Raw genomic sequence first — 18,255 nt, forward strand, 5'->3', positions numbered from 1 at the left:
TCTGGCTTTGGTAGCCTTTGCATCTTGCTGAAGGGGCACACCCATTCCCAGCTGCCTAAACATTTTCCAGGAGGCTAGAAACTATTCCCTTTGTCATGTTGGGGGGGGCACATCTGCAGACCTACAATTGCTCCCCAGCACACATTTGCTTTGGCTCCCTTTTGCAAATCCCTGAGTTATTACAAGGTGTTCTATGGTCTTATCCAGACAATCTGTCCAGGCAGTGTTCCTATTACATTTAAGCATTTTGCAGGTTATCCCTGCATGTCCCAAGCCCACGGGTAATGGATTTATGAGAAGGGAAAGTGCTTCCCTAGGCTAATAAAAAAACTAAAATCAAGTATGAGAGGAAACCTGCAAAGAGAAGACTTCCAGCATAGAGCAAAATGTGGAGAAGAAGCCTCCCACCCGTTCAGGTCTTAAGTGCATTTAGCTACAATTGCCAAGTAGAGCTCAGCAAACTGAAGACTGGCCACAGGGTGTGTGAATCTGTGTGTAACGGACAAGTAGCTCTTCTACAGCCAGTGTCAGCTTCCTCTTTGCAAGCTTATGTTCAAAAGATGGCTGCTGATCAGTGATGTCACAAGCCCCAGCCAACAGATAATCATAAGACATGTCCAACCACATTCCAGGCAGCACTCCAAACTTCTATAGCCCCACCAGCTGGGGAAAGAATAACTTTCCAGCAACTATATATTACTGAGTGATGGATAAAAGGCAGCATCACCAAAACATCCCCATGTGTAATACAACTGTTGTCCTGAGGTTCATTGGAAAAATGAAGCAAGCACTAGAAGTAGGCTGTCTAGCAGAGAGTGCCGTGGGAGACCCTCATTTACAACCCACTACGAACATACCACAACAGCCTGGAGCTCCTTGAGTTCTCTCTCTCTCTTTCCTTTTTCATTGGTCAAATCAACACAAGCAAGGCCCCACCTCACCGACCGAGTAAGGATTTAAAAACACCTTGCAAATGACAGTGGAACAGAAATTGTTAATGAAACAGTAATAATGGTACAAGGCAGTGTGGAGGGATTGGGTTAGGAGTGGTCTTGTGGCTGGGATTCAGAATCTTCCCCCATCACTGGCAGATCCAACAGCCTCATGTTGATTGTGGTATGCTGCCTGGAATGTGCCATGGCAGCCCTATTAAGGGTGAGCAGGGGCAAATGGTTATTCCAGGGTATTAAGCCTGGCTTTTGAAGCCTACTGTGGTGACTCAGTGATGGCTCTCACAGCAGGAGCTGCCTCTGGAACAGTTGGAGGAGAGCCATAGAAAGACGTTGTATGGTTTCTCTGCTGTTCTCGAAGGTAAGGAGGGATGGAGGAGCTTTTGATGTGCAAGATTCTGGTGTCCATCACTTCACAGTCTATCTGCATCATAACTTCATAGTCTTGGCCATTAATTATTTTCTCTGCAAAAGAGAAAAGAAAGAGTCATCATGGTGAAAACATTTCCAGAGAATGGGGGGGGGGGAATATATATTTTACACACACAAATACAACATGGCTGCTATGTAGAAAACTTGTCCCTACTCCATAGCAACATTTTGTATGAACTAAGTACTTTATAGAAAGCCATTTTATTTATTTAAAATAGTTGTAGTTTTCCCATAAACTCAAAGCAGATAATAAACACTTAGAACAAACAAGAGCAACTAAAGATAAACCAAGCTCTAAAAGGAAAGCCAAAGAACATCAAATAATAATAATAATAATATAATAAACTTTATTTCTACCCCGCCCTTTTTCCAATAGGACTCAGAACAGCTTACATTGTTGTAAAAACAACACCATTAAAACATACAGAAGTATACTTTTAAAAAAGAATTAAACTATGAGAAAAATTAAAACCATAAAACATACGTTAAAAACAGCGGACAATTTAAAATAATAAAATCATATAATGTAGTCACCAAACCTATGACACTTAATCCTGGTCGTTCTCTATCCCAAATGCCCATTGAAATAAAACAGTCTTTACTTGTCGCCGGAAAGACGGCAAGGAGGGAGCTGATCGCACCTCACTCGGAAGGGAGTTCCACAGTCTAGGGGTGGCCACCGAAAAGGCCCTATCTCGTGTCCGCGTCGTATGTGCTTGCGAAGGTGTGGGGAGCACAAGAAGGGCATCCAATGCATCAAAAGCATCCAAATGCCCATTGAAAAAATGTTTTACACCTGTTGTTAAACCCAAGCAACGACACGTATTTCCAAACATTTTCAGACAGAGTTTCAAAGCTTAAGAGCAACTCATCCTAAAGGCCCTGCTCCTGGCTGCCACAGGCCACACTTACTATGAGGATGGAATTGTGAGCAGTGCCTGCTGGCCTCATCTCAAATGGCAGATATGATTCTCCTAGAGGCCGTCCAGATGTTGCTGGACTACAACTGCCATCATCCCCTCTGTGAGCACTAAGGACACTAAGAGGTCCCCTGGATGGATGGCCTCCAAGATGGAGCAAAGCATTTCCGTCTTGAACTTTCTGGGCTGCATGAACTTGTTTAGGTACTGCCGGTCCAAAATGGTGCAAAAATCATTATTGTGTTTCATGACAATAAAAAAGATTGAGAAGATTTCAGAAGAACGCTGTATAGCTGGTACTGGTTCCACAGCCCCTATATCAATAAGGTGAGCGATGGTGTCCAGGAATTCCACTGGAGGGCATGATGGAGGAGCAAAGTGCCCCTTGCCCCTTGGAATGGAGTGAAATCTAAGAGCATAACCCAGCTGTTTGTGGTGGGGGCAGCCCATGTGCCTGTGAAGTGTTGAAGCCTGCCTTTCACCAGAAATTTCCTGGTGTCATGTCTGGGGTTGCTTGGAACTGCATTTTGGGAGCTGGGACTTCTTGCTGAAGTTGCTGCCCATGGGATTGGAACAGCTCTGCTGTGTGGAGTTCCAGGAGGATTGCCAGGGGCTGTGAAACTGACAGGTGGTTCTGTAGGTGGAAGGGATGAAAGGACCGAGATGTCATCTTGCACAACTTGCACTCCTCCTTGTTGGGTGTGGAAGCAAGCCTTTTTCTTTTTGGTTTCTACTAGCGGCTTGTCCAGGGACTTTCTGAAAAGAAGCGCACTTGAGAAAGGAGGTACATATAGACTGGCCTTAGGATTATGGTTTACCTCCCATTGTTTGAGCCACAGGTTACATCTAGCTACCACTGTATAACCCAGTGCTCAAGCCGAGTACTGAAGGGTGTCCACAGAGTAGTCAGCAAGTAGTTCTGCAGTTCTGGCTAGCTTGTTGAGCCCCTCCTTGGCATGCTTGGCTTTATGTGAGATTTCTGCAGTCAGTGCCCTAGCCCACTTAATTGTAGCTGTGGACATGAAGGAATTGGTTGCAGCCACCCTTAGAGCCAAGGCTGAGGATTCATGGACACAACAGTGTGCTGCATCACTGCCCCTATCTCCCTGATCTGTTAACATGCTACCCCTTCCCTGGGAATTACCGTTTTGTCTCCTAGGGCAGAAAAGGGCTCGTCTACGGAAGGAACTTGGAGGCTGTCCACAATTGAAGGAGGCAGAGAATAAAGCATCTTAGAAAGAGGAGCTTGTGGTTTAGCCAGATGTCCCCATCCTTCTTGACAACATTCTTGAAGAACTTGGGGAATGAAATGGTTACGTGCTGCAGCCCTGATCTGGGGAATACATCTGAAAGCCTCCTGTTCTTCTTTCCCCTGATGAACCGGTTGAGGGGTGAACTCTTTGGAGAGCACATGCTGTTGGAAACCAGGAGGGGAAAGGAGTCTGACCAGTAGAGGGGTTTCAGAGTGGGGATTGTCTCCAGAAAGCCCCCCCCAACTCTGATGACTCAGAAAGGGAAGCTAGGATCTGGGCTCAGAGACACATGACTGGAGGTACTAGGAGCTCTGGTTGCCAAGGGGAAAAGGTGGCACTTAACCTCTTTTTTGCTCCTTTTTATTGATCCTGTGTTTGAACCAGGGCATGAGTTCTGTGCACCTTCTCTTCTCCTTCTCTCTAGCTGGACTGTCCCTAGAAGAGGGAAGGGATGAGAATGAAGGGGAACAGGCTTTCCTGCATCTGGGATGTCTCTTTTTGTGAGTGTGGGACCAGTGCTTGGCTAGGGAAGCTGCCATCTCCTTAGTGAGCCATGAGAACATAGCTGCAGGCAGGGCTTCAGCTTGCTTCTTGCCTCTCCCTCTGGAAGTGGCTTATCCCCCTACTGAGTAGAAGGGAGTTGTGAAAGTGAAACTGCTCCTATCAGGGATTCCAGAATGGCAGTGGCTAAAAGAGTTCCCACATCTGAACTGGCTGACTCCTCTCCACTAAGGGATAAATCCCTCTTGCCAGAGGCCATGCCTCCTCGAGTGCTGGCTCCAGGAAGAAGGCACGTCTCCTCTGACACACACCAAAGAAGAAAGTGGTACCTGAGGAGTGGCACAGCTAAGCTGCTTAAGCAAAGGTGTCCTGCTGTTGTCAACTGTGGATATCAGGAGGCAAGGGACTCTATTTCCTATGAGCCCAAGTAGGGCTAGAAGGGGCCTGGGACTGACCTCTGCTGCTTTTGCCCTAACAAACATTGCTCGGCAGAGCAGCTTCTCCCCTCTCCTGCTAGTCTCAGCCGGTGAGAGAGTGAAAAGAAAAGGAAGAAAAGAGGTCTTTGTCTTCAAAGAAAACATTAGGCCCCTGTGCCCCCAGGGTGGAGATAAAGGAGCCAGGTGCAGACTCTGTTAACTCACTGGCATCAGAGTCAGAACTGAAGGTTGGTGGAAGGTTCTCCTCCCCGTTCTGGCTGGCCACTGAAAGTCCCCCCTCCAAGTGCCTTTTGACTCTGCTCCAGGAGAAGTTAACCCTTGTCTCTATGCTCCACTCCTTCATTGACCAAGAACTTGCTTACTGGCTGCATTCAAATGTAACGGTAAGTCAAACTGCGTGGTTTGTTTTAACTATTATGTGCATGCAGCTTGAGGACTGTTGAGCTTGAGTTAAGCAGGAAAACAAACCACAGAGTGGCTAGCTTAGCATTACGTCTGAACCAATGCTTGTGATTTGTTTGTTTTCAAACCAGCCATGATCTGAAGCCAAGGTTTATTTTTAGCTTTCTGATTATAGGTTGGTTTGAAGCTCTGGCTCCAATGATAAGGCTATGCCAGCCACTCCATGGTTATTTCCCCCCTCAACTAAGGGAGAAGCAAAGCAGGATTGGCTTAGCTGCTAGTGTAGCCATTCTAAATTTATTCTGGAACTTCTATTCAGGTAGGTAGATCAATATCATTTTTTTATATATAAGCTATACACTGAAGCTGCTAAGCGATTATAGACAAGCAATCAGCTTTTCCAGCACTGCTGCCCAAGATAATCTTACCCACTGTAAAGAGGTTTTGACCATGTTAATAGACAAAAAAACCTTGCGGTTTAAGAATGTACCTATAGCCAACAGATATTTCTATCAAACTTTAAAAAGCAGGGAAATTGGGCAGCTGCAGTGAATGCACCAGGGGAGCAGGAGACCTGAACTCCTCTCTGAGATATTGGACTGCCCTACAAATTTGTCAAAATGCAAACACAATTTGGGTTGGTCTTTCACAGTCCAATCCACTTCCTGTGTACCTTGGAAGAATTTGGTAACATGTGCCTCTGAGCATATGGTGAGTGGTGGCAACACCAGCCATCTCCAAAGATGGAGAATTACATTTTTTGTATGTTTGTTGGTGTTCTTCTTACTTTGCTTCTTTCCTGTGTTACTATTATTTCTATAGAGAAACTAACCTAAAAATGTTATTTCTCTCATTATTCATCCTAGAAATCTGTTCATCCTGTTTATTATTCATCTTAAAAATAAATTTATTTTCATTAATTTCAAAACCTTTTTACTAGTCAGTGTCATATGATGGTGAAGACAGACTTTTGTGTTTCAAATTGGAGGTTTTGCTCTATTTCTATTTTGGGTGCATTAATAGTTGAATCTCATGTCCACTGGAGACTATTGTGCAGAATAGTCAGTGCCATTATTCCACAATTGTTTTTGGAGTTTTTTTAGTGCAAATTATGCAAAATGTTGCTGTATTTCACATATTCACAGAAACAGAAGCAAAAGAAAATGATTTACTATAGGAAACCTCTGTTATTTGGGCTGAAATAATAGTAACACAGGAAAGAAGCAAAGTAAGAAGAACACCAATAGACATACAAAAATGTAATTCTCCATCTTTGGAGATGGCAGGTGTTGCCACCACTCACCATATGCTCAGAGGCACATGCTACCAAATTCTCCCAAGCTACACAGGAAGGGATTGGACTGACCAACCCAAATGTGTTTTTTTGTCTGTTAGTGAATTTCTCTGCTTTTTAATCTGGGAGGTAAGAAATGGGATCCTGTGCAAGTTTACTGAGAATGGATTGATCATTTGCATGCTTATTGAGTTCAACAGGATTTCCTCCACTGCAATCATGCTTAGGATAGGTGAAACTAACCATTGGGGAGGGGGAGGGGAGATGGCAGGAAAGCAGGGGGGATGGAACTTGGAGGGAGGGGGAGTGGAGAAGGAAGGTAGGTTTGATCATTTGCATGCTTATTGAGTTCAGTGGGATTTACTTTCCTGCAATCATGCTTAGGATAGGTGAAACTGACCACACAGGAGGGAGGGAGGGAGGGCTAGAGTGGGCAGGGGAGAAGGAAGAGGTGAGGAAGAGGGGTAAGGAAGGAGGGGAGGGGAAGGAGAGACAAGGAGGGGGAAAGCAGGTCTGATCATATGCATGTTTATTGAGTTCAGTGGGATTTACTCCCGTGCAATCATGATTAGTAAAACTGACCATGGGGGAGGGGTAAAAGGGGGAGGGGAGAGGAGAGGAAAAGAGGGGGAAGGGAAGGGGCAATGGTGGGAGAGGTGAAGGAAGGGGCAACAGGAAGGGGATAGGAGGGAGGAGGAGGGGAGGGCAGGTTTGATCATTTGCTTGCTTTTTGAGTTCAATGGGATTTACTCCTTTACAATCATGCTTAGAAAAGGTGAAACTGACCTGGGGGAGGGGCAGGGAGGGGGGAGGGGAGGGAAGAAGGAGAAGGGAGGAAGTTGGGTGGGGGGCACTGGGCGGAGGGAAAGCCCCTTTCCCTTCCAAAAGGAAAACCTTGTGAACAGTATTGTTGTTTTTCAGGGTTTCCCCACCTTTTTATTTGATAGCAGGCACATGAAGTCTCCCACCCAAATTTAAACCAAAGCTGTCCCTGGCCACATCCACACCAGACTTCCCCCCCCCACTTTAGACAGCCATGACTTCCCCCAAAGAATCCTGGGAAATGTAGCTTGTGAAGATTGACGACAGCTGCTAGGAAACTCACTATTCCCCTCACAGACCTGCAATCCCAGAAGATGGGCTTACTGTTACCACTCTGGCCACTGGAGCTCTGTCAGGCAAGTAGGAGTCTCCTGACAACTCTTAGAACCCTTCACAAACTGCACTTCCCAGGATTCTTTGGGGGAGCCATGACTATCTAAGGTGAAATAAAGGTCTGGTGTGGGTGTGGCCCCCTGATTAGCCAAGCCAAGCTGCTGAGAGTCTGGCTTTTAGAACACTGACAGTTGGTTCTTACTGAGTATGCCAGCACTTATCATTGACTTAAATGTTAAATATCTTAATTAAAAATCAGCCATGCATTTTTTAACTTTTAAACTGCAGAAGATGAAGGTCAGAGTATGGGGTAAGGTCAGTAAAAGGATTACAGGTACTCTGTGAACATGGCTGATTTTTAATTAATTTCAGCAGATTTTAAGACCACTGACAGAAAAAGTCCACCAGGGGTCTGGATTTTCTTTCCTCTTGTTTTACATTTTGAACTCTCTATTCTCTCTGACTATTTTGCATATCACCATGAAAATTTAGAGAGCTGTTAAGCAAGCGTTTCTGAGTTCAGGATTATAAGTTTGGTAAGATTTGCTTTTAAAATGAGCTTATGGGAAGCACCAGAATGGCATGGGTGGTATTTTCAATGTAACATTGCGGAATGCAAATAATCATTATAACACACACAGTCTCACCCCCACCCCCATCCACAATAGGGTTTCTTTTGTATTGGGCACGAAATTGCCCTGAAGCTTGCCCCATCTCAGCACCTCTCAGTGGGTGGTCAGTCAGTTTCCCACACTCATTAAAGGCCGAGAGGTGAGACCACCTTGCTCCTGAGATTTCCGTGTGTGGCTATTAACAGGGCTCTTTGGGCCTTGCTTCCTGCTCTTTGTCATGCAAAGTCCAGGTGGCTGAACCAGCTAAATGCCTGTTGTGGAACAGTTGCTTTGGAGTTCCTGCAGGCTTGGCTTTTTTATTTCATTTCTTGACAATTCAATACCACCTTAAGGAGTTTTTTTAAAAAAATAAACAAAATGGGAACACATCCCACTTCAACATCAGGGTTGGGGAAAGAGTAAACCATCCCAGATGGGACTGTGCCTGTTCCTAACTCTTATTCTACATGACCACCCAGTAAAGAATCATCCATAGCACAGAGCTGTGAGCACATGAGCTACCTCTTAATAACCAGACTACTATAGGTGGGCTGGTGTTCTCTGATTTGACCGAGGACACTCTCTCATAATGTGTGCAGTTTCTTTTCTTCCAGGCTCCCAAAGACAGGTAACCAACCTTATCAGAGTCAGGTAAACCCTCAAGAGAATGAGGACTTTTTTTTTTTTTGCATTGCCCAAATCTGCAGGATAATATCATAATAACTTGTATAATAAAAGATCACATATCAAATGTCTTCACACTATATTGGTGCATCTTAGCTACAGGAGGAGTGCAAATGCTCTCAGCATGGTGCCATCTGGGGGCCACCCCTACGTTGGTGGACAGGCAGCCCTTCCTCTCCACATGTGGGAGCAGACAGGCAGGCCTTCTGGAGAACTCCAGGGCAACAACACGTCTCTGATGAATGTGGGCCACCACTGTAGCCTGCAATGTCACAGAGTGATGTGACTTTGCTCCAGGGCACTGTGGGCAATTACCAGTGGTTGCTGTCCAGAACTGTTTAGAGTACCAGAAAGGGGTACCAAAGGAACAGCATCAGTAACTGCCCAAGGCTGCTGATGCTGGGTCCAGTTCCTCTATGGTGGAGTTATCAATGTATTAACATCATTTACTCAGCCAAATCCTGGTTCAGTGTTGTTCTCTGACTGGCCAGCTCTTTCTGTGGTCTTTCCTTGATCTGTTACCAGAGGTCCTTTTAAAATGGAAGGTGGGACCTTCTGCTTGCAAAACATGTGCTCAAACAGTGAACTGCAGCCCATCCCACATAAGTGCCTACATCGGTGGGACACGGGTTGAGCTTTTCCCTCTCATCCAACTTCTTTCCTCCCAACGATCAAGCCCCTAAAATAAATAGAAACATCTTTGCTTGGGACTGCATCCATTATTGCCTCTTGACATGTGTGAACTGCATGACTCCCCCTTGGTAGGCCCTCTGAGAAACTGAACTCTGAGGGTGAGGGGCCTCTCTAAAAGGAGCAAATAATCTACACACTGTGGCTGCAATCAAGGATCTTACCCTGTGCAATGAAATCTGGAATAAACAAACACAGTACTAGAGCATTATTATGTCCTATTGCTGTTTAAGAACCCTGAGGACTGCAGAGCTGCAAAACATTCAAAACAACTGACTGGCCAAAACAAGAAACTAAAGAGATGTTCACACATAGAATCATAGAATAGTAGAGTTGGAAGGGGCCTATAAGGCCATCGAGTCCAACCCCCTGCTCAATGCAGGAATCCAAATCAAAGCATTCCCGACAGATGGCTGTCCAGCTACCTCTTGAATGCCTCCAGTGTCGGACAGCCCACTATCTCTGTAGGTAATTGGTTCCATTGTCATATGGCTCTACAGTTAGGAAGTTTTTCCTGATGTTCAGTTGAAATTTGGCTTCCTGCAACTTGAGCCCATTATTCCATGTCCTGCACTCTGAGATGATTGAGAAGAAATCTCGGCCCTCCTCTATGTGATAACCTTTCATGTACTTGAAGAGTGCTATCATATCTCCCCTCAGTCTTGTCTTCTCCAGGCTAAACATGCCCAGTTCTTTCAGTCTCTCCTCATAGGGCTTTGTTTCCAGTCCCCTGATCATCCTTGTTGCCCTCCTCTGAACCCGTTCCAGTTTGTCTGCATCCTTCTTTGAAGTGTGGAGACCAGAACTGGATGCAGTATTCAAGATGAGGCCTAACCAGTGCTGAATAGAGGGGAACTAATATTTCATGCGATTTGGAAACTATACTTCTGTGAATGCAGCCTAATATAGCATTTGCCTTTTTTGCAGCCACATCACACTGTTGGCTCATATTCAGCTTGTGAACAACAACAATTCCAAGATCCTTCTCACATGTCGCACTGCTGAGCCAAGTATCCCCATCTTATAACTGTGCATTTGGTTTCTTTTTCCTAAGTGTAGAACTTTGCATTTATCCCTGTTGAATTTCATTCTGTTGTTTTCAGCCCAATGCTCCAGTCTATCAAGGTCCCTTTGAATTTTGTTTCTGTCTTCCACGGTATTAGCTATGCCTCCCAACGTTGTATCATCTGCAAATTTGATAATGATGCTTTGTACCTCCTCATCCAAGTAGTTAATAAAAATGTTGAAGAGCACTGGGCCCAGGACTGAGCCCTGTAGTACCCCACTCGTTACTTCTGCCCAGTTTGAGAAGGAACCATTGATAAGCACTCTTTGAGTACGATTCTGGATCCAACTGTGGATCCATCTGATAGTTGTTTCATCCAGCCCACATTTAGCTAGCTTGATAATCGGAATATCGTGGGGCACTTTGTCAAAAGCTTTGCTGAAGTCAAGATATATTATGTCCACAGCATTCCCACAGTCTACAAGGGAGGTTACCCGATCAAAAAATGAGATGAGATTAGTTTGGCAGGATGTGTTCTTCATAAATCCATGTTGGCTCCTAGTAATCACTGCATTGCTTTCAAGGTGCTTACAGATTGACTGCTTTATAATCTGCTCCAGAGTTTTTCCAGGGATTGATGTTAGGCTGACTGGTCTGTAGTTCCCCGGTTCCTCCTTCTTGCCCTTTTTGAAGACAGGGACAACATTAGCTCTCCTCCAGTTGTCCGGCACTTCACCAGTCCTCCATGTTCATTACTAGTTCATTACTACGTAATGCATGTTCATTACTAGTTAAACACAGACTTAAGTTCATGAGGCTTTAACTCGTATCACTCATATGACATATCACCCCTGAATAGTCCAAAGGCAGATGACCCAAGTCTTCTGCGAAGGCTAATCAGGCATGGGCCCATAAGCTGCTTGGATAAACGGCCACTTGAGAACTACAAGCAAGTCACTCTGAGTTCACTGAAAGACAGCAGGGTAGTAGAATGAATATGTGAATGAGCCACAGGTTTGAACATGTTGAACAGATTGGAACAGGTTCGGTCATTGGCTGTTCTAGTCCTACTGTTATCACTGCAGCTGCCAGGCAGAACCCTGCTAAACAATGTCCTTCTAACCGAAGATGTCAGGGTTCAAAGCTGGGACCTGCATGTGCTCTGTAACTCGTCCACAACATTGCCCCTAAATTATACGATCTTATCATTGATCTTATCATTGAACTATCACCCTTTGCTTCATCTCAAGTACCATACACAAGAATGGAGACACTTCATGCATTCAGCTGGAAGTCATAAAATCAATTTAGGAACAAGCCTATAATTTCATTTGTTCTGTATCTGGTCTCTCTAGATTTTTAAAATTATTTAAATATACCACTTAATATTGCAAAAATGTCTTACGTGGTTATCCATAACAATGATACCCCACATTTAAACGACATCCAAGATGCCTGCCAGTATCCTTATATACATTTTGCCTGAGAAAAACAAAGCAAACTTGGATTCTAAGTGGCAGCTGACCAACAATCTTCTTTCTGCCAGTGTCTGTACAATGTGTTTTCTAAGTCTACAGAACGGAAAGACGTCTAATGGAAACACGAATCACAAGATATGGGATATATATTAAACCTCATTTACCGCTTCCCTGGATAAACTTGGACTCTAGTGGACAGTTCACAATTACAGACTGCACCATCCCATAGCCAAAGTCACCTGTACAAATCATCAGAGCCCACATGTATACCTGGGGCAGTAACAAAAAGCAGAACAATCTCAGGCGCCAAAGGCCTGTGAGAAAAGAAGAGCCCTTGCCATCTACAGAAATGAAGCCAGGAGGAGCATATTCCTCTTAGGCACTGAGGGAAGCATATGGCAAGGCAAGGCACAGCATTATTACTCCATGGAAGAATTAAAATGCTGCCTGCGTGTTGAGGTTTTTCCTGGAAGTCCTGCTCCTGGAGTCCCTGCTATCAGAGGCTAAAGGTGTAACAATCAAGGCCAGGTATGGAACCTAGCCTGAGGATTGCCTTCCCTATGTTCACTAAATCCATTTTTATCTCCTTTCAGCAACATCTCCACACAGTTCTAATTGCTCATGAATTTTTCGGACAAAGGTGTATAAATGGTTTAATTAGCAGCTGTTTTACCTGATGTTTTAGTCATCTGAAGATTGTACTTTTTATTGTTTTAAGCCAATTTCATTAGAAACCTTGGGATACTTTTGGTAGAAATGTAACATAATAAAATTTTAAAATAAAAAACAAACAAGTGGTCTCTTAATTATGGTCAGATATTGAAATGAAATGAAATATTGTAGAACAGGTAGCACGGAAGCTGTGGCCCTCCAAATGTTGTTCGACTTCAACTCCCATCAGCCCTAGCTGTAGGATATTCCAGATGTCATGCGACTGACTGGTCAGTGCTTTCACCCGTGCTTCCCTTTTGGGGTAACAAGTAAAGTGCTGCTTTATATGTAACTGTGGCACACATGAACATAAAGAACCCAAGCTATTCCCACCCTGTCTGGTTTGTCCCATGGAGTGTGTCAAAATGGTCGTCCTCCTCGTTTTTATTTTTTTTATTTTTTAAGAACCAGACATTTTGGCTCATGAGACATAAAATCAAAATCACAACCAATTCATCCACTCCTTCAAACTGACATAGAGCACAATCCCCTGGGACATTCTACTGTGCATGCCCCACTGAAATGAATAGGGCGGCAGAACAGCTATTGGTCTCCCACACTACTGCCCTTGGTGGCACCCACAATCCACCGCCTATACCGCTACCTCTCTTGGAGTTTCCTTTTCGCAGCCATTGTATTCCTTGTCTCATCCTATGCACAATGAAGCAACAGTACTCTGGACCAAACTCCCCCCAAGCACAGCTTTGCAAGTCAGCTCTTCAGATCTAGCTCCCCTGCTGTTCATCCTTCCTTTCCATCACTTTTAAGCAAGAGGAGAACAGCACGGTGATACTACAATACACATTCCTGGTGTCAGAAGGAGAGGAACACACCATTCTGGTCGCCTGCCCTAAATAGAAAGGGCCCAGAGAAGCAGCCTTGCATGCCAGGAATCCTTCAAGATCAGGGAATGGCACCATTGTGGCTGCACAGATGCGTTATCTCACCTTCAACTTTATTGGTTTATGCTATTTGTATTTTGCCGCCACAATATGCTCTGTCGCTGTAGGTACTTTTCTCTCTCCAGCCCCATTTGCTTCCAATAAGGATGTCAAGGCTAGCAAGGAAACTGCTGGGACTGACTGACAGCAGGGAGTCAAGGCAGGGGAGGGCTCAGCGCTCCTCACCCACACACCTAATTTAATGTTAAAAATACAGTTCCTATCCCACATGCTTTATGCTTGAATGGGGCAAGCACATGACCCAGGCTGGCCATTGTCACGGTATGTACTTTGGCCCTAATCTATCGCTATTGTGTCTACTATCCAGAGATTAACCTCAACTTTCCTCTCCTGCCTCTATCCTGGTTACTCTGAAACTGCTTCGCCTGAAACTTCAGTCTTGCATGGCGTTACCAGGCTCCTATGAACTTGGCTGTTGTTCAGTTACATAATGTTCAGCTATAGCCTGGCCATAATCGTGCAAATGTTTTTTAAAAAATGTTTTACTACTGTTACCTACAACACAATATATTACATAAGTGGAGGCAACTTCCCCCTCCCCAGATGTCTGGATATATAAATAGATCAACTGTTGCCTTTTGCACTCTGAAGCATGCAGCAAATACGAATTATTATTATTATTATTATTATTATTATAAAAATGCCTTCCAACAGTAGTATAACATTTCTATGCTGAAATTTCCATTTTAGAGTGGCAAGTGGGGCCTGCAACAAAAAGAAAAATTTGAACCAACTATAAATTACAGTTCTCAGGGGTTTCAGGGTGAGGTAGTCTTTAATTGAGGGGTGGGGAACTTTTTTGGTCAGATGGGACAGATCTTTGTGTCCTCCACACTGTGTGGGCCAACTTAAACAGATGGGCGTTCCCTTCCACCTCTGAAAGTTGACCGGGGGGGGGGGAGCTCACTTCACCCCCACGCTCTCCACAGGAAATGCGCTGGCAAAGCAGCACCCAGCAAGGCTGAACACTTCGCTCAGCAGCTGATGAGCAGAGAGCTCGGTCCTGCTCTCTGCAGTTCCCAGCAAGGACACTGGTAGGTACAGCCAAACTGAACAGGATTTAAACCCTGCTCCTCAGCTGATGATCGAGGGTTGAATCCTACTGCTTTGGCTGTGTGACAGTTCCTGTAAGGTACTGGCAGTGCAGAGAACGGAGAACTGAACCCCTCTGCCCATCAGCTGATGTCACCCAGTGATGTCAGATGATGGACAGCTGGATGTGGTTTGGGGAAATGGCCTCATGGGCCAAACTGGACCGCCCGGCGATCTAGACTGGCCTGCAGGTCAGAGGCTCCCCAGCCCTACTTTAATTTATTTATTGCATTTGTTTTCTATCTTCTCCTCCAAGGAGCTCAAGGCAGTTCTCTCTCTCCCATTTACCCTCATAACAACCCTGTGAAGTTGGCCGAGAAATAGCGATTGCTGCAAGGTCACCCAGCGAGATCCATGGCTGAGAGGGGATTTGAAACTCCATCTCCCCAATCCTAGTCTGATTCTCTAAGCACTGTGAGAGATAGGGCTTCCAGCAAGAATGACACCAGGGCAAGGTGCTTTCTCATGAAGGGAGATGAGCCACTACATTCTTATGGATAGTAAAGGAAACCTATGGACAGTCAATTTTGCAGTAATTTTACTGTATGTTTTTAACTGTCAGGGTTACAAATTGCCTGTGTGGTGTAGTGGTTAAGGTGTTGGACTATGACCTGGGAGACCAGGGTTTGAATCCCCACATAGCCATGAAGCTCACTGGGTGACCTTGGGCCAGTCACTGCCTCTCAGCCTCATGAAAACCCTCTTCATAGGGTTGCCATAAGTCGGAATCGACTTGAAGGCAGTACATTTTCATTTTCAGGGAATGAACCTCAGAAGACTTGGCAACCTTAGCAAGCAAGCAAATATATGAATAGGCACTCAGCTTGCATAGGCACTCGCAGTGTTCGTAAAAGGCAAGTTCAACCAGATTTGTTTGCATGTTAATGACGCAATATTTGTCTTGAACACTGAGATATCATTTTCAGACACAATTCTGTATTTTCAAGAATATCAGCTCAACCTTTGCCCTAAATTTTCAAGGGGGACAGGAAAGCTCTGAGCACACACTGTGACATTTTTTCTCACTCTAAGTTCTCACAACGAAATTCAGTTATGCATTTTTTCAGTGTAACCCTTCATTTGAACACCAACTTGATTCCCTGCACCCCTTTTCAAGGATAAAAGGAAACACACCACAACATATGCAGCCTTGCATTTACTCCTTAGGACTGGACAGGGAGAGGGAAGTGCGAAACTGAGGGTGGACTGTTTGCATGTGAGTGGCGCAGCTACAACTCATCCCATCGCTCAATTCCTGCAAATACTGTGACTCAGACTAAACTGAGCTGTTCTACCTCTGCCATCCAGCATGGTCTGGACAACATTTCCATCAAAAGAGTTGCTAAGTGTTACCAAATAAGACTATAAACACCAATGGGACTGTAACAGCAAAAGGCTAAAAATACACTCTGCTCCAAGCACATACCAGAACATTTTGACAGATCTTCCTTCAGCACTGTATTTGGCGACCTAACGCAAAAAGCATATTTTGCCTCTTGAACCTAGGGACTTCATTCCAATGCAAGAATCTATTTTAAAGTGATTTCCAGGCAACAAATAGACTACTAAAAGAGGTTCTGCAACACAATTTTTGGATCCCACCTATCGCTCTATGTGTGTTTTTCTACTTCTGTATGCCATGAAACACAGGACATCACTTGCTTATTCTCACATCCTAGTCCTACTTTTACTATGAAAGAACCACTCCAGGACTGTCAGTACAAGCGGAAGGAAAATAGCGATCTATGTACCTGTAAGAAAGTGGCTCAGTAAGTCTCCAATTTTGCTTCTTGCCTGGGACTGTAAGAGGGGTCTGCCATGCACCTGACAGACCACAATTAATATCTGGTGGGCTGTGTTGGCTTAGCACAGCGATGGGGAGCTCCCTAGAGGTAGTAAACCTGTGGGCCCTACAGATGTTGTTGGATTCCAACTCTCATCAGCGATTACAACCTAACAATAACTGGAGGGCCACAGGTTCCCCATCTTTGACTTAGAAGGTTACAAACATGGCTTGTGCACCCCACTATTCTGTGGTAGCACAGAAGGTGGTGCTGGACACAAAATGTGACTTTCCTGAGAATCTCAAGTGTCATTGAAAGAAGATGAAGTTTCCAGCTTGGTGAAGGTATGCTAGGAACTGTGCAAGCAATGCCTACAAGTAGGAGTTCACTCAGTGTCCAGGGAATGATCAATGCCTCACTGTGGGAATGAGTTTTGCCCATCGCTTTGAAAAAGGCAGTGAAAAGTCCTCCCTGGATCCAGAGGTTTTAGAAAACTTCATCCATCCAGTCTCTAATATTCCCTTCCTGGGCAAGATGATTAAGAGGGTGGCAGCTGACCAGCTGCAGATATGCCTACAGGAAGCAGACTAACTAGATCCCTTCCAGTCTGGTGTCAGGCCTGGTTTTGAAACTGAACCAGCCTTGGGATTTTCTGATAGATGACCTTGAGAGACACAGAGGGAGTGTGAATCTATTGGTTCTCCTTGACCTCTCAGCAACCTCTGACATTATGGACCATGATGTCCTTCTAGAGGGTTGGGAATTGGAGATATTGTATTACAGTGGTGGTCCCCAAATTATGGAATGATCTCCCTGACGAGGTGTGCCTGGCGCCAACACTGTTAGCTTTTCGGCGCCAGGTCAAGACTTTCCGCTTCTCCCAGGCATTTTAGCATGTGTTTTATACTGTTTAATTTTTAAATTGTGTTTTAAATTGTTTTTATAAGATCTGTTTTAAATTGTATTTGTTTTAATGTTTTTAGTTACTGTAAACCGCCCAGAGAGCTTCAGCTATGGGGCAGTATATAAGTAGAATAAAATAGATAAATAAATAAATAAGTCTAACTGCAGGGTTGTTACCAGAATGTAGCACTAGCAGACTGTTGCTTGGCCCCATGGCTTTTGAGTTGTGGAGTCCTCCAAAGGTCCATTCTGTCTCCTATGTTATTCAACATCTATATGAAATGGTTGGGACTGTCATCCTCAGGATGGATAAAAATCAGTGATTAAAAAATAAAATAAAATAAATCCTTTTTTTAAAAAAATCAGATTTTTAATTTATTTTTTTAATCATTAATGAAATAGTAAATTTCCTTCTCATTCAATTCTATCTTATTATAAACATGTTAAACGGACACTTACAGTCTCATTTAAATGAATTAATGGCTCTATCACACACATTGAGTTACCTCCCAATCAAATATGGACATTAATTTCAGTTTTTCATCTTATGAAAATGGCTCTGCCCAGCCAAACTACAAAGTCTTGGAAGTTTTGGACTTCCAGTTCCTGCCTCTCTAGCCAGAGAGAAAGACACATGTGCAAATACACAGGCTGGATGGGAATGGGACTACAGTTGTTCGGAGCTTATGTAGTGGTGGAGCTAGGCTACACGAGGCAAAGGAATTAGGACAGAGATGATATAGGAAAGGATAGTTGGAGGCAGAGTAGAAAGGAACAGTGGAGAGGGCTGGAAAGAAAAAAGGGTACGACGTTATAGTACAGACACAGCTTCCAGTTCTTATAATCCCCCACAGTTTTGCCACAGAAGATCTGTCATGGCTTCTGGGTGTAAGAGAGATCCTACTTGGGAATATTTTGAAGAAATTCCTTCCCTGGACAAAAAAAGGAAAAAGTGCAAACTGAGTTGCAGGGCCTACGGTGCAAGAATGA

General features: G+C 44.4%; 1 protein-coding gene and 1 long non-coding RNA gene across 4 annotated transcripts in view; one reads left to right on the forward strand and one right to left on the reverse strand.

Moving 5' to 3' along the window:
- Window positions 1-881: 881 nt before the first annotated feature.
- The window catches only part of ATF6 (activating transcription factor 6), a 116,207-nt gene continuing 98,833 nt past the window's right edge, over window positions 882-18,255 (reverse strand). For all 3 annotated transcript variants that reach the window (XM_061584196.1, XM_061584186.1, XM_061584206.1), the window contains exon 16: window positions 882-1,415. In XM_061584196.1, the coding sequence (XP_061440180.1) occupies window positions 1,207-1,415 (209 nt within the window). In that variant the 3' untranslated portion in view covers window positions 882-1,206. The remainder of the gene's footprint in view (window positions 1,416-18,255) is intronic.
- The window catches only part of LOC133364111 (uncharacterized), a 90,126-nt gene continuing 77,013 nt past the window's right edge, over window positions 5,143-18,255 (forward strand). The window contains exon 1 of the long non-coding RNA XR_009757835.1: window positions 5,143-5,214. This is a non-coding gene — a long non-coding RNA (uncharacterized LOC133364111). The remainder of the gene's footprint in view (window positions 5,215-18,255) is intronic.

The sequence above is a fragment of the Rhineura floridana genome, chromosome 1 (genome assembly GCF_030035675.1).
Source record: "Rhineura floridana isolate rRhiFlo1 chromosome 1, rRhiFlo1.hap2, whole genome shotgun sequence".
NCBI classification, from domain to species: domain Eukaryota; kingdom Metazoa; phylum Chordata; class Lepidosauria; order Squamata; family Rhineuridae; genus Rhineura; species Rhineura floridana.